This window comes from Anopheles funestus, chromosome 3RL, assembly GCF_943734845.2.
Source record: "Anopheles funestus chromosome 3RL, idAnoFuneDA-416_04, whole genome shotgun sequence".
NCBI lineage: Eukaryota > Metazoa > Arthropoda > Insecta > Diptera > Culicidae > Anopheles > Anopheles funestus.
The window spans coordinates 19,527,576-19,542,010 of record NC_064599.1 but is presented as its reverse complement, the minus strand read 5'-3'; the positions used below and the strand labels follow the sequence as shown (position 1 = coordinate 19,542,010).

Genomic DNA, 14,435 nt, shown 5'->3' with positions numbered 1-14,435 from the left:
ACCACTGTCATTTCATTTTTGAACGAAAATCACATTTTGGCGCCAAATGTCACAACGACCGTAGGTTTGTTTACAAGCAAAACGAAATCAAATACACAAATCCAGTAAAACGCACAAAAAAAGCAATGCCGGACGCTAGAGACGCTGTGGGAAACACGCGCAAATTTCTCAAATCACGCCTTCTCACCGATCGTGCTTCGTTTCACGGTTTCGAAGCGGAAAGGCAAAATATTCACGATCTGCTAGAGCGCACCGCAGAACATGGTGAATCGAACAGCGCGTTACTGTTGGGCCCGAGAGGAATCGGAAAGACTACCGTAAGTATACATCTACCAGCAATGGTTTATTTGAGAGGAAACGCAATAATACAAGTATCTTCCCAACTTTAGCTCATAACATCCGTGTTGGCCGAGCTGCTTGCTACAAAAACGTTCCACCGCAACAGCTTGATCGTGTATCTGAACGGATTGATTCACATCGACGATCGTCTAGCCCTGAAATCTGCAACCGCACAAATGAATCTCGAAAATGCCGTGGACGGAAAGGTGTTTGGATCATTTGCGGAAAATTTAGCCTTCTTACTCGAGTGTCTCAAGGCGGGTGATAGGAAGAAATCGAAAAGTGTCATCTTCCTGCTGGAAGAATTTGATCTGTTCTGCTCGCATCACAACCAAACGTTGCTGTACAACTTGTTCGATGTTGCACAGTCCGCCCAGGCACCGATCTGTGTGCTTGGCATTACGGCACGGTTGGATGTGGTCGAGTTGCTGGAAAAACGTGTTAAATCACGCTTCTCTCATCGGCAAATATTTCTCCTCCCGAATGAAGATGATTTCGATGGACGTTTGGAATTGTTTGAAAGTCTGCTAAAGCTTCCCACCGAGCAGGAGTTGCGCAAGTTTGACGCCGAACATCCATCCATTCCAGATGAGGCACTTAACAATGAGGAATTCACACTGCTGCGCAATCTGTTTAATCCGAGACAGTTTAGCTTTGAATCGAAATGGGTTACGCAATGGAATCGACAAATCGATAAGCTTGTGAAAAATGATAATGTACAAACGGTGCTGCGTCGGATGTATGAATACGATGTACTAGAAGGACCCTTTCGAACGCTCCTGTTTGAGCTGGTTGACGAGCTGGATGAGGAACATCCCAGTATTACCGTTGAATCAATTCAGCAACTAGGAGAGAACTATGAGTCGGACGATAAAGTGAAACTGCTTTCGGGACTATCAGTGCTCGAGATGTGTCTGATCATTGCAATGAAGCACCATTCGGAGATTTATGATCGAGAACCATTTAACTTTGAGATGATTCTTACACGCTTTGCAAAGTGGGCCAACAGTAGCTCGAGCATGAAAGGGATCGAGCGACCAGTTGTGTTGAAAGCATTCGAACACTTGAAACAGCTGGAATTTATCGCACTGGCAACGGGTGGAAGCTTATCGAAGGTACAGAAGGAATACCAGATTCATCGATTGCTGCTAACGCACGGACAAATACATCAGGCGGTCCAGCGTACACAGCTTTTGCCAACCGAAGTCAGCCAGTGGGAACAGAGTTCGCTCGTGTAAGTGTGAAATCGTTTGAAATAAATTATAAACCATTATTTATTAGCAATGCAACAAGAACAGTAAGGAAACGCTTCAAGAATTTATGAGAAATAAGAATTTAATTTGTTTTATTGAAGGAAACGCATTATGAATGCTGAATGGCACAGAAACGAAAGATTAATCGATACATATGTTTTAATGGCGTTTGTAATCGTCTGGTGAAGAGTTGAAAATCGATATAACACGAAAAACATGCTTACGCATAGGAAACTCTTGTATCATCCAAAAAAAGGAGCGTCTGTCGACTGCACCGGGGCATAGCAGCTCATTTGCATCCGCATAATTTGATACGGGCCCGGAACGATGAACTGTTGGTTGTGGACAGAAAGGAGGATATAAATACAATTCCGATGGTGTGTTGAATAGACAGTCTTACTGTAGGGCCATTCGTGCAACTCTGGCTCGGAAAGCAAAGGCATTTTAACAATGAAGCTGCTTATCTTCTTTGCCCTTATCTACTGCACATTCGGTAGTGAATCGCCCGGATTCTTTATCAAACTTTCCAAAAGTGTGCCCCGCATTGGCAGGCGTGGCGATTTGGAAAACTTTTTCCTCAAGCAGTCGAAAAGTGTGCCAAGAATTGGTCGACGTGCAGGAGGATTTCACGTACGTGCGATGGATGGTACTGTTGTGCTCAGTTTGGCGTCTTCTTATGTTCCTTTGTTTCACTTCCAAAAAATTCCAGATGGAAGCATCAACCCCCGACGAGAATGGATCGAGTTGGTTCGAGCGGTACATGAAAACGTCCAAGCGTCCCACGGCAGGTTCCCTTACTCCGGACGATATGGGTAAATCGTACAAAAAGATTCGTCCGCTCGATCTCAACCACATCATTGACATCCTGTCGGATGATCTGTTCTTTGGGTCCGATCTAAAGTTCATCTCTTGGGAGGTACTGGATGAAGCCCTCGAAGAAGATCCCGAATTGTTGCAAAAGCTTGGCTCACTCGCACGCGACAAGGAGGTGCAGCAGCTGAAAAAGATGCTCGGTGAGCATGGCGATGAGTTGATCCAGTATGTTCCACTCGATCGGAACGAGATAAATGCGGCCAGCAGCCGTGCTTACATGTATCGGTTGGATAGATCGGATCCGAACAAGGAACGTATCGAGTATCAGCAGTAAACCATCACCGGTCAAAACGAATGTCAAATTGGAGTGGATAAATCACACGAAATGGAATGGTTAGAAATGCACCGGATGGGCGTACGGAACATTATACTATTTTACTGTGTGTGTGTATGAGTGTACGTTGAATAAAGATACATCGTGTTGTTCAATGCATAAAGACGAGATACTTATATAATAAATTTAAATCGGTGACATATTGTTCATGCAGCTTCTACTAAAAATTATATACTTCTTGTTAACCTTTTATATAAATCATCTCGCGTTTAAAATATTAATATTTACATCGTTTCATCAGTTTTTTTTAGTTTTTTTTTGGATAAGACCCTGGATTCCATCTGGTACAGAGGACACATTTTAAACTAAACAATCAACACTCCAAACGTCCTATTAGGGCCGTCAAAAGTGTAGGTCATCCACTGTAAATAATTGTTGGAGCGTAGTCACGTGCTCACGCATCCCCGTACTCACACATTCAAGGATTTCCGTATTTACGTACTCATGTTATGACGGATTTACTTACTAAGACGTTCTCACGCTCACACGGTCTCACGCACTCTCATTCTCACGCTCACACGGTTTAAGCACTCTCATTCTCACGCTCACACGCTCTTACGCACTCACTCTCATACGGACTTACGCACTCTCATTCTCACGCTCACACTGATTTTCGTACTCACGTTCTCACGCTCACATGGACTTACGTACTAACGCACATCCGGAACAGCTTGATGTAACTAGAATCTAGTAACTAGAATCTGTAGATTTTGTCTAATCATTTGGTTAGACTTGATCGCAAGATGATCGGTGTATACTATTATAGAAGTGAGACGATCAACATACGCATTATAATTCATTAAAATTTTGGTAAATAACTCTTTTACAATTACAAATGAAACTCCCATACTGATCAATACCTCTATCTTGAAAAAGTATAACTAAATTGATCAAAATTTCTGGTTCGACTATCGAAAGTGGTCGAAGTGTATTCACATCCACATGATCGTTAACCATTGTTAACCGTTGTTGCTCTTTATTTATTTTCGATGCGTTATATAAGCTGCAAACGGTAAGAAGTACACAAAATGAATTATTTAAAGTAAAGGTCTTACCAACAAGAGTCTAATTGAACAATTTTTATTTGAAATTGTAGTGACGCAACTGTCCTTACATCACTTCCTGCACTTCGTTGATTGATTGTGACTATTTGAATGATTCAAACCATTCTACTGTACGATAAACTGTGGAATTAGTACCATCAAGAAATAATACATTACAATCAAATGAACTGTCTAATTTTCTCGTAACATCCTTTTATCTAATCGATAGCCAATTTGTGGCGTGTTTGACACGGGTTTATGCAAGTAGCTTAAGAAAACTGACGAATGGACAGTTTTGCACGAACTGTGACGAGTGACGAGGAAGAAAGGAATAAAAAAATGTTCCATTTTTTTGTTGTTTCTGCAGAAAATTGGCCCGTTTGTATCAACTTACCACCTCTCTGACCCGGCTCTCTAGGTCTGGCTGGTCATGAGAACTGTACAGAACGATTTGCCCCTTCTGGGTTCTTGTCGCTGGGTCCTCCGAATGGCACGATCACCCAAGTGTCACTGTCATCGGTGCCGTGTCGATTCGTTGCTCCCGATAGCGCGCCCGGACGGATCCACTAGACCGCCCCGAGCAGCCACGGCGCTAACCACCAACCACCAACATGAGCACACATTGCTGTTGTTTCTGTTCCTGCTTTTTGCTTCATTACCGATTCTTCACAAACCTGATGCTGCCGCAAGAAGTAAGATGGAGTTTGTGTTTTTTTATGCACTCCCCATTCCGGTTTTTGCGACGATTTCGGAAACCGCACAGAAATGCACCCCGCAGGCAAATACGGTTGGCCGTGCTACTGCCGACGCGGTCACCAGTCGTCGCAGACCAGGGTCTATAATTGGTTAGGTTTGTGGCAGTGGAGCGTCGCGTAGAATCCAGATCCAGTCGAGGGGGAAGGTTCTCGGTATTATTGCCCGGGGGGCACTGATTTTGCAATTAAGCACGGTTGGTGCAGTGCGTTGCGACCCGTACCAACGCGAACTGTGACAGCTGCCAGGGTAAAGCTGACCAATTGCCTTGAAGTGACCGAGTCATGTTACCCCGATGGGCTCAGACAAATTGTCTACCGTAAAGAGTGTGCGTTCGTTCTTGGCTTTTCTAGAATGGCGGAAAGAAAACAATATATTTGGGTTTAGAACTTTGTGAGTAATGCATTTGGCATTCGTTTAAAATATTTAAAGCGTGTTTCCGGTTTGGAAATTTTACTAATCTTCATTTTACAGCTCAGAATGAATATAAGTTTTGTTAAATTATATCCTAACATGTAAGAATGCTAAAAGTATAATATCATAGCAATGATTTGTAGTAATAAAATCGATAAATTACAATAATCCCAACCATATTTTTCCGCGTTGTAAAATGCATATCAAAAGAGCTGTAAGTGGTGAAACATTTTGGAAAAGAAGGCGTGGCTTGTATACAAAATGAACTACGGTTACAGTTACCGTCGTAGTTATAACACACGTGCGTAAGAAAGCGCTTGGTTTCTTCGTTGTTCTAGTGAAGTTTAAGAAGATTTTATAAATACTGTATTTGTGCCACATTCAAATTACGTTGTGTGCTGTTTAAACAAGATGGTTTTAATATATTTTATGTGATTAAAGAAGACTAAAAATTGAAAGTAGTAGTAAACTATACAAAAAAACATGATTTTAACTTTATTAGTTACATAAGTATAGACAGTTTCTGTACTGTATGAAATTTAAAAAAATGCTATTCTGCGCTATTCACTGAAGCTCATTAATCAATAAATACAATAATCATATTTTTGATTAATTTATTCTCAATCACCTGCAAGTCTTTACAGATATTTTGTTCCCACTTATAGTTTTATTGCAATTTAATTCAGGAATTACAAATATTTATTGTTGGTTTCATATTTTTACTGCAAATTTTCATTTGTACTAAATATCACATGACTCGCTGAAGCTGAATTGTTCCGTCGGCTGCGAGGTTGATTTCACCTTCACATTTAAGATAAAGGATTAAAATAAAGAAAGACACGATATTAATCCAATTCAACATACTGCAATTTTATTCAGCATTGTAATACATAGCTACATTATTGTAGTAAATTTTTAATAAATATAAAGAATAAGTAAATGTAAACCAAAATTATCTAAGTTCTATAACATTTAAGAATATTACTAAAACTTACCTTATTTATAATCGTGGTTATGAAAACGAACGATAATAAAACGTGTTATGAATACAGTAATGCAACATTTCGGATAATCCTAACCTAAGTGGAATTCAAATAATTTGTAAAACTCCTTTGGGTTTTGTATTCCTTTACATGAAAATTAAATTGTCATATTCAAATTGGTTTACTGTTTATAACAAAACCTTTCTCTTGTACTTTTATCACTCAACAGAAATTGATAGCAACAATGGAGACGCCTGGCATGTCGTAGGACTAGAATTAAGTAAAGTATGTAAGTAACTGAAAACAAATTAAGTAAGTAGATTTCTATTTTTACTATCTATGTCTAAATTGTTTCAAAAGGTATTAACTCACTATAAAAAAAAACATTCATTTCAAAATAGAAACAAAAAGCCACTTTCTAGTAGTAAATTAAGAATAGAAAAAAGGGATTCAATCAATCATTTTTCAATAAAAATGATTTTCCCTTTCATGGTCACATTCATGCATCGTTTCTTTGTGAAACGTGCTAACTTAAAGAACAAGTAAATAAAAGTAATTTTCACAAACAATTGATTACAAAAAAAAAAATGCAATGGAAATTTGCAAAATTAAAGATTATGATATTATTATCCACTGTTCAATTACACGTGACTATGAAGATATACAATTAACTTTGTTTTACCAAAAAGGTGAAAATGAAGATTTAATTTAATCCTTACCCTATAATACAGACCCATTTTTTCGTTAAGTAATTGAAGCAATGATTTCGGTTTAACGTTAATTGAACGTTGTGGTTTAACGCACAGTTCTTTTCTTGCGGTAACAGCTGTCTTTGTTCAGCAAATTGTGTAGGGGAATTATATATCTACATGTATTTATCAGCTTCACCGCAAAAACCAACACTGTTGACAGCAACAAAAAAATCACATCAACTAAACCGTAAATCATACTTCAATCAAACATACCCTAACATAAAGAAGAGAAAAAGAACACATCTTCACTGGAGGGTGGGGAGAATAAAAAGTGTTTTTAACACCATCCCAATTGCTGGTGTTATTTAAAACGCATTTTACAATGCAATATTATCCTGTTTCGGTAGTGCGATTAATGCGCCGGGTTTTTAAGCCATTTCGTTTGAAGCACTTCAACCTTGTGCCGCTTCTTCCGATCGTAAGGTGCTTCATAAATGGGGATGTTTCACCGCCGATGACCACCGTTTAATGCAAAAACGATCGACATTTATTAGTACGAAATTGAATGTGATTACGTGCGGAATTGGTAGGCTGCCGGGGTTGCCATTCCGTACAGCCGCCCGTTGATGATCGCTTATGGTAAACGACGATAGTTTATGCTGCCAATGATAGTTGTTCAGCGGCACGATTGTTTGGATCGTTCGGTTTTCGTTGAATGCCCGTACCATTCCGTCCTTTCGATCATGCTCGATCATTACCGTTCGTAATGTTGGGAACGGGGTGGCTAAATAAGGAGGTATGTTTCGAAAGGGAAGAAAGAAATGCTATTCGGAATGCATTTTTTTTTTGTTTGGAACCGGCACGTGGTAAGTCTGCGGTTTTTTTGTTCGGCAGTCAAAAAACACGTGTCAATGAATTGTGGAAAGTGTTGGGAACGATTAAACGATTCCATTGCACGAACCGAGCGTGTGTAAGGCTTGAGATGGAACATATGGTAAGGATATTGATATGAAAGAAAATTGAATAGAGGAAAAAAAAGCTTAAAAATTCTTAAAGTTCTTTAAAAATTAAATGAAATTAACTAACAGAAAGTCCATAATTATGAATTTTAGATTTTATGTTTTAGAAAATCCATAAATTAGAAGCAATAATTAAAGTTAAAGCTATAAGAAAACAAAATTAGAATAGAAAGATGAAAAAGAACTGGAGCACAGTCTATTGGTAGCTAATTTGTTTCGAAAATCCTCACGAAAAAAACACCCAACTCACCGTGTTTATTCATGTTTTCAAAGAAAGCTGTTTTGAAACAGCAAAACATGCAAATCACATTCATCCACAAACATGCTACCCCAAAAGCCGAACGTCTAGACTTCTAGGGCTTCTGGCTGCTGCTGCTCGTTGTGAAAGGTGTATCAGTTAGAATGTTTGGTAGACTTATGTTTTATTTTAGGTTTTTATATTCACCTTCTGAAACACAAAACAAAAACGGGTCAAACATTCCACCTGAGCCTGCAGAGGGAGGAGGAAAAAGTGAGTAGCAACCAAAACGTGCAAGCCATTTCTATGCAGCATATCATTATCGTTTCGTTTCGATTTCGGATTCTGGGAATGGAGAAACAACATTGGGCACCAAATTGGTGTGTTCCGGCATTGACGTGAGCTGCCGATCAGTGTACGGTTTTTTTTCGGTAGAAAATTTGCTTTCTTTCCCTTCAATGGTTTTTTTGGGGGCATCGGGAGGTTATGCTCAAAGGTGAGCTAACAACGAGATGCATCGTTCGGATTTCGGAAGAATGCGTGTGTTGATGGTTTTTGTTTTTGGTGATGAAAGGGGCTTTTTGTGTGCATTTTTGCATTTATTTCTTTAAAAAAAATTCGTATATGTGTTGCATATTGATGCATATTGAGGTACGGGGTTTGATATTTTTCGGAAGTTTATTAGCTGGATCAGTTTTGGTTTCGATAAAAATAGTCCAGTGTTATAACCTAACGAAAGTGAAAGCGAAAAGGGATTAATATTATGAATAGAAGATTTGTTTTTGATACAGTGGAAGAAAAAATATTCATTTTTAATGTATAATAGTATGATTTTGAAAAAGAAGAGCAACATTTAAAATTGAACACAAAGACATAAATATTAGAAAAGAAAACATTTAAATAGAAACGCATCATACAGTTCGAAGAATAGAATAATGAAAAAATAATGAATAATTATTAGTATTAGCTCCCAAATCATTGTATAATAAAATATATTTTTTTGTGAAAGACGGAAACATAATTATTTCTTACTAGATAATTCAATTTATTTGATAATTTTAATCACTTCATTCGAATGTAAAGATTTTTTCTAATGTATTATTTTTTTGTACTTTTCAAATTTATTTCTCCGTTGTTAGTATTTATAAGACAGACTTCTTCACGAAACGTACCAAAAATTCGTCTCAGTTTGGACCTACAATGCCAAGTTGGGATTGTCTATTTTTTCATATAGTACATCCAGAGCATATTTGCTTATAACTTAACCTGAACTACAATTGATGGAAGACAGTGGTTGGCAGGCATTTACTTGTCCGAACCGTGAAAAGGGCACCTTCTCTTATCTTAAGCCAAGACCGTCGGAGATTGAGAAGACAAATTCGTTCCGCTTAACTCCAATTTTCACGCAAGCCGAAGATTGTTTAACACAATGCTTATATATCGTACTTTTTGGAATGTATAAAAATTTACAGATTAAAAATAACGTCTTGGTGAAAGTTTACTAAACATTCATTGTACACTGATCACAATTGTTTAATTTTTCTGATTTCTTGCAAAAGTATGGAAGACTCTTTTTAATTGGATGTTTATCGTACTAAAGAAGCTAGCAGAAGCGTGGAGTTCTGTAGATATAGTTTTACAAGTATTGTTTAGAAATACTTCAAATTCCAATTCTGTAAATATTTTTATCGAATCATATTTATATAGTCACAAAAGTATTTGAGAGACGAAAAAGATATCTCTAGACGAGAGTTTTAGAGAATTTGATGATTAAAATTCTGCTGAAATTTTAAGGACATAAAACCCTTTAAGTGATAAAATATGCCATTAAATAACGCTTATATCTTATACTTAAAAAGTAACTGAATGTTTTCTTCACTTATCACAATTTAAATTCAACTGTTTTCCAATTTAAATCGCAAAGATATCCCACTGCGTCATGTTTCATTTGTGGTTCTTTTCTTTTTGCTTTTACAACCATAAACCAGAACATGTACCTCGTTTGGCGTTTTAGCACAAAAATCTAATCAGCACCATCTTATCTTTCTTGAAAGTAAGAGAAAAAAATAGTACATAAAAGTAATTTTTAAACCCCTTTTGGCATTAAAAGTGACGAAGGGGCACAATAACGATAATACATTCTCGTTGTATGTTTTTTTTTCAAGACGTTTTTCGATTTCATTCGCCATTTGCTCTGGGGTACCAACGAGGAGTCACCAGGCAAGAGCTTAAAACCTAGAACGAGTCCTCCATTCTCTCATTCCCTCCGTCCTTCCTTCCTCATTCCATCTTAGCGTGTGTACCGATGTGTATGCAATTGCGCTGCACACGCAGCAGAAAAGGTCTTATCAAATATGTAAATGATACGCTATCGAGCCGACCGTTGCTGAAGGTGCTGAAGCGGGAAAACTGCAGTTCGGGGTCCATGCCAATGCAAACGCTAGAGCGTGAACCGCCCAATCGAAGGGCTTGCGCACAACCGTCCAGTAAATCTCCCCCGCCGTTTGGGGAGGGTATCCGGGGGGGGGGGGGGGGGGGGCAGGGTAGGAAACAAATTAGCATATCGCCTGTTTTGCAACAACAAAAAAAAAGGTTGTGCCTTGAGGAAACTGAGGCTACGTACGCACGACGGCCTTTACGGTAAGAAAGCTGCCATTGCTGACCTGCTGCAGCACCGTGTTTTGTTGTGCTGGATCGAGGCAAGATTTTGCGGCCATTTTCAAAGATGGAAAATACCAAAAAAGGGGAGTACAACCCCCGGTGGGGGTGAAGTACACGCGGTTTAGGTAGAGCGAATTATTATAAATTGAAATAAATAAAAATGAAAAAACGAAGAATGTCTCGCTTAATCATAACGCGGATATATTGAACATAATTTATTAATGAATTAAAACGTTGGGAAATTTATTTTAATTATTATTAATTATTAATTATAAATAAAAAAATTGATTTATACCCTTCGTTTTGACAAAAACTTTGAAATAGGTATTTTAAAACGCTTGGATTCCTGTTTATCAATCTTATTGATGTCTTATACTAACTAATGATATAGAAACTGTAAAGTATATATATCCTTGATTGTAAGAAGACTTACATATGTCCATGTAGGGAGATAATTGCTTTGTGTTTCTATTTTTTTTAGAATACCTTCGATGTCACGATTGCATTAAACAATTTATTGAAAAAATCTATTTACCATAACAAAGATAATTTTCAATGATTAAACTAATCAAGATGCTCGAATTATTGTTACGGGAACTCCTAGATATTGTAAATCATTGTCCTCTCAGGGTTTTACTTGTCAAGTAGAAATGTTATGAAAATGTTGTCGTGATATGATATTTTTACTTATACAGTAAATCTAGATAAATACATCCACATTTTAAATTATTTTAGGAACTATTGAGGCCTTTGAGGTCTTTAGCCCAACAACCGCAGTAAGTCTACGGACATGCCTATTTCTGACATTTTTTGATTTTGTTTTGTTTTGTGATTGAATTTGGTACCGGATCTGTTGATGTGAAGATCAACGCCGCCATAATCTGGATTCCGGTTAGAAGATTATTAAGGAATCCCTATCATAGGAAAAGGTCCCATCGATCGCTCAGAAAAACGTGAAATAAAGGAAATTACAGCATACGCCTGTAACCTGTTTTAGACACCAATTCGATAGGAATAAAGATCCGGGTTTAGCACAAAACTGTACCAGTTGCCAACAGTGTTGACAAAAGAATTATTTAAATTGAAATTTCCACCATTTAAAGGAAATTTTACAGTAGTTGTACTGAACATACTAAAATATTTATTTAGACTCATAATATAGATAATTCTGTTTAAAAAAATTGTCTTTTTATTATAACTTTATACCCTCAACAAGAAAACTGTAACAATATTAAGAAACAAAATCTCTTTAAAGCAAAACAACACCATTTGCATGACGAATCCAAAAACATGGCCGCCAACGTGCACATTCTGCAGGAAGGATACGGATGCCCATCGACAGCGTGAGGTGAACCATTCGTGGCATCACTCACCACCCGTAGTGCGTAGGATAAAGCAGAAAGAAACAAGTATATGCGGACACGATTCCGGACGATAAGATACACCCGTCCGCGTCCAGATTGAGGCGTTTCAGTTTGGTGTAGGTCGTCGGTTTGTACTGGGTTGCCAACGGTTACTCCGCACAGGTCACAGACGTACTGTGTGGTGCGTGGTGCGAAAATAATAATTATGTTCAACGTCATTCGCCCCGTTTTGTGGTGGGCAAAAGTGCCTACGGAAACTCCCGGCTACGTACAGGATCGAATACCTGTGCCCAGGTTTCCTGAGACGGCTCGGCGTGAATAATAGAGGGATGGGGAATTGGGGTGGCGTTTTTTTTTAGTACCACAAACGATGGTTTCATATGGAGTAATGGATGGGTTTGCAAGGAAGCGAGTTTTTGCGTCAGTAGTATGTAAGAAGGTTTCCGTCCTTTATCGTATCTATCATATCAGTTTTGCGTTGGAAAGAACCGGTTCCTTGGGCGGTACGTGCAAACGTGGAAAATTCCCCCCTTTTATGGAGGATGGAGCTACCCACACTGGTGGAGCAAGGTACCACCAACCATAGACATCTGGGGAACCATTCTGCACCAAGCCAATATCAGGTAACGTGAGGTGCGTTGTATGGTTGCAGTTGTTTTGTGTTGTGCAGCTCGTTTTAATTTGATTGGAATCGAACACCGTATGGCGGAGAGACCATCGTACCAGCTGCAATAATGGGCAAGGATCCGCTGGGGTTTTTTTTCTATATCACTCACGAGAACAACGATTCAAACGGTTTCGTTGCATTAACGGGCACATATCACGCAAACTGAACGGTAAGTTTTCTTTGGTAACGCAATGGTTCACTATTCCCTGTCGCGGAAGTTTCTGTAACACAAATGTTGAGAATGATGTTGAAAATTAAAACTAAAACCAAATTAAACAATGATTGTGGTGCGTTGCGGCTAGGAACATTTTGAATCTTTTGAAATAAATTAATGTTTTCAAATAAAATAATTTTTTTTATCATAGCACTTATTGTTTTAGCACTAAAATAAACTAAAAAAAATAATCGTTGCCAAAAATTCGAAAATTTAAATTCGAAAAGTCCACAAAGTTAGTTGAAGCAGACATCTAATAGAGGGCGCTATCTGTTTCGCTACTCGCCGCTAGAGGGCCTTTAACCGTTGAAGGTTCGTTGCTTTTCGTTTAGAAATTAAATCGCAAACAAAACAAATGATGAGTTTTGATAAGGAAATATCGTGAATTTAATTTATTTCTCTCTCTCTCTCTCTCTCTCTCTCTCTCTCTCATGTTTCATGTAGTGAGGTGCAAACAGGCCGCTGCATCCTTCACTGCAAGGATGCATGTTTCACGTTATAAAACATAAAATGAAATTGATTTTTCTTTCCATTGTACCGGGGAACAGACAACACAGAGGGAGCATATAGGAAGCGTACTTTTCCACCCTTTCCAAAGCCCTGTTTGCTCGTTGTATTTCATCACCTTTCCCCCCAAATGGAACGGTTTTTCCATCCATCCTGCCACTGATTACCCAGCATGTAGGGATGTTGTAAAATTTAAATAAGATCGTTTATATGCACAAAACGGTTCGCTCATTATTTTTTTCCCCGTAACATGTACATTTTAATTGAAAACAGCTTAACGGCGGCTAGAAATCTGTGATCGGTGCTAGGCGTTAGCCGAGCGGCTGACGGCAAGCAGGGTCGGTTGAGCCTCCAATCTGGACAGGAAAAAGACGGAGCTCGACCGTAACGATCAACATTAAATCGATTAAGGTTCGCTGCACCGGCGTGCATCGGGAAAAGGAGCGTAGGATGCGCATAGGATTGATAGAATAAAATTAAATAATAACACCACTGCAACGCGTGCAGTTTTTTTTCTGACGCATCTTTTTGATGTGATCATTTTCTTCGATGCGCCCAATATTAGCGAACCTCCATTGGAAATGGTTCGGCGAATTTTGACGTTTTTAATGAGCGTTTTATAAGGTTACGGGGTGGGTTTTTTTTGACATAAACGATCGATTTGGAAACGATCGTACGGGTGATAATGATGATGACGACGGGCGGTTGTTAATTTTGCATTTTTATTTGATTACTTTGCAGTCAATAAGGGAAAGGTACGGCCATACATTTTTAGTACGGTCGGGGATGGCTGTTTTGCGGGTTTTTAGATGCCTCATACTTTCCCACAATAATCCTATTCCTTCCCGAACATTAAATCCTATAACAACTGAAATGATTTTACAAATTTTTCGGCTAGTGTTGTTAGCACCACTGGTGGATGCTGTGTACGGGCAAAACGAGTTGATCGTTTATGCTCATCATCGTTCACCCCATCCGGCCGGTCGGACCACTTTCTTAAGGAAGCTAAAACATATCCACTCGACGTGACGCCATCCTTGACTGCGTCCAGCCAAAAGGATTTTCGATTTCGAGTGCGGAT

At 38.6% G+C, this 14,435-nt stretch overlaps 2 protein-coding genes across 3 annotated transcripts; both read left to right on the top strand.

Moving 5' to 3' along the window:
* The first annotated feature begins 44 nt into the window (after nucleotides 1-44).
* LOC125767733 (origin recognition complex subunit 4) lies at nucleotides 45-6,368 on the top strand. 2 transcript variants are annotated; one of them, XM_049434577.1, is made up of 3 exons: nucleotides 45-317; nucleotides 390-1,573; nucleotides 6,222-6,368. In XM_049434577.1, the coding sequence occupies exons 1-3, from the start codon at nucleotides 126-128 to the stop codon at nucleotides 6,226-6,228; spliced, it is 1,383 nt and encodes a 460-aa protein (XP_049290534.1). In that variant the 5' UTR covers nucleotides 45-125; the 3' UTR covers nucleotides 6,229-6,368. The 2 variants fall into 2 exon arrangements, with proteins under 2 accessions (XP_049290534.1, XP_049290535.1); XM_049434578.1 differs by lacking the exon at nucleotides 6,222-6,368 and having other exon boundaries at nucleotides 390-1,688.
* Nucleotides 1,834-2,902, top strand: LOC125767742 (uncharacterized). Its single transcript, XM_049434598.1, has 2 exons — nucleotides 1,834-2,222; nucleotides 2,302-2,902. Exons 1-2 carry the CDS (start codon nucleotides 2,043-2,045, stop codon nucleotides 2,737-2,739), a joined length of 618 nt encoding a protein of 205 aa, XP_049290555.1. The 5' UTR covers nucleotides 1,834-2,042; the 3' UTR covers nucleotides 2,740-2,902.
* Nucleotides 6,369-14,435: the final 8,067 nt, after the last annotated feature.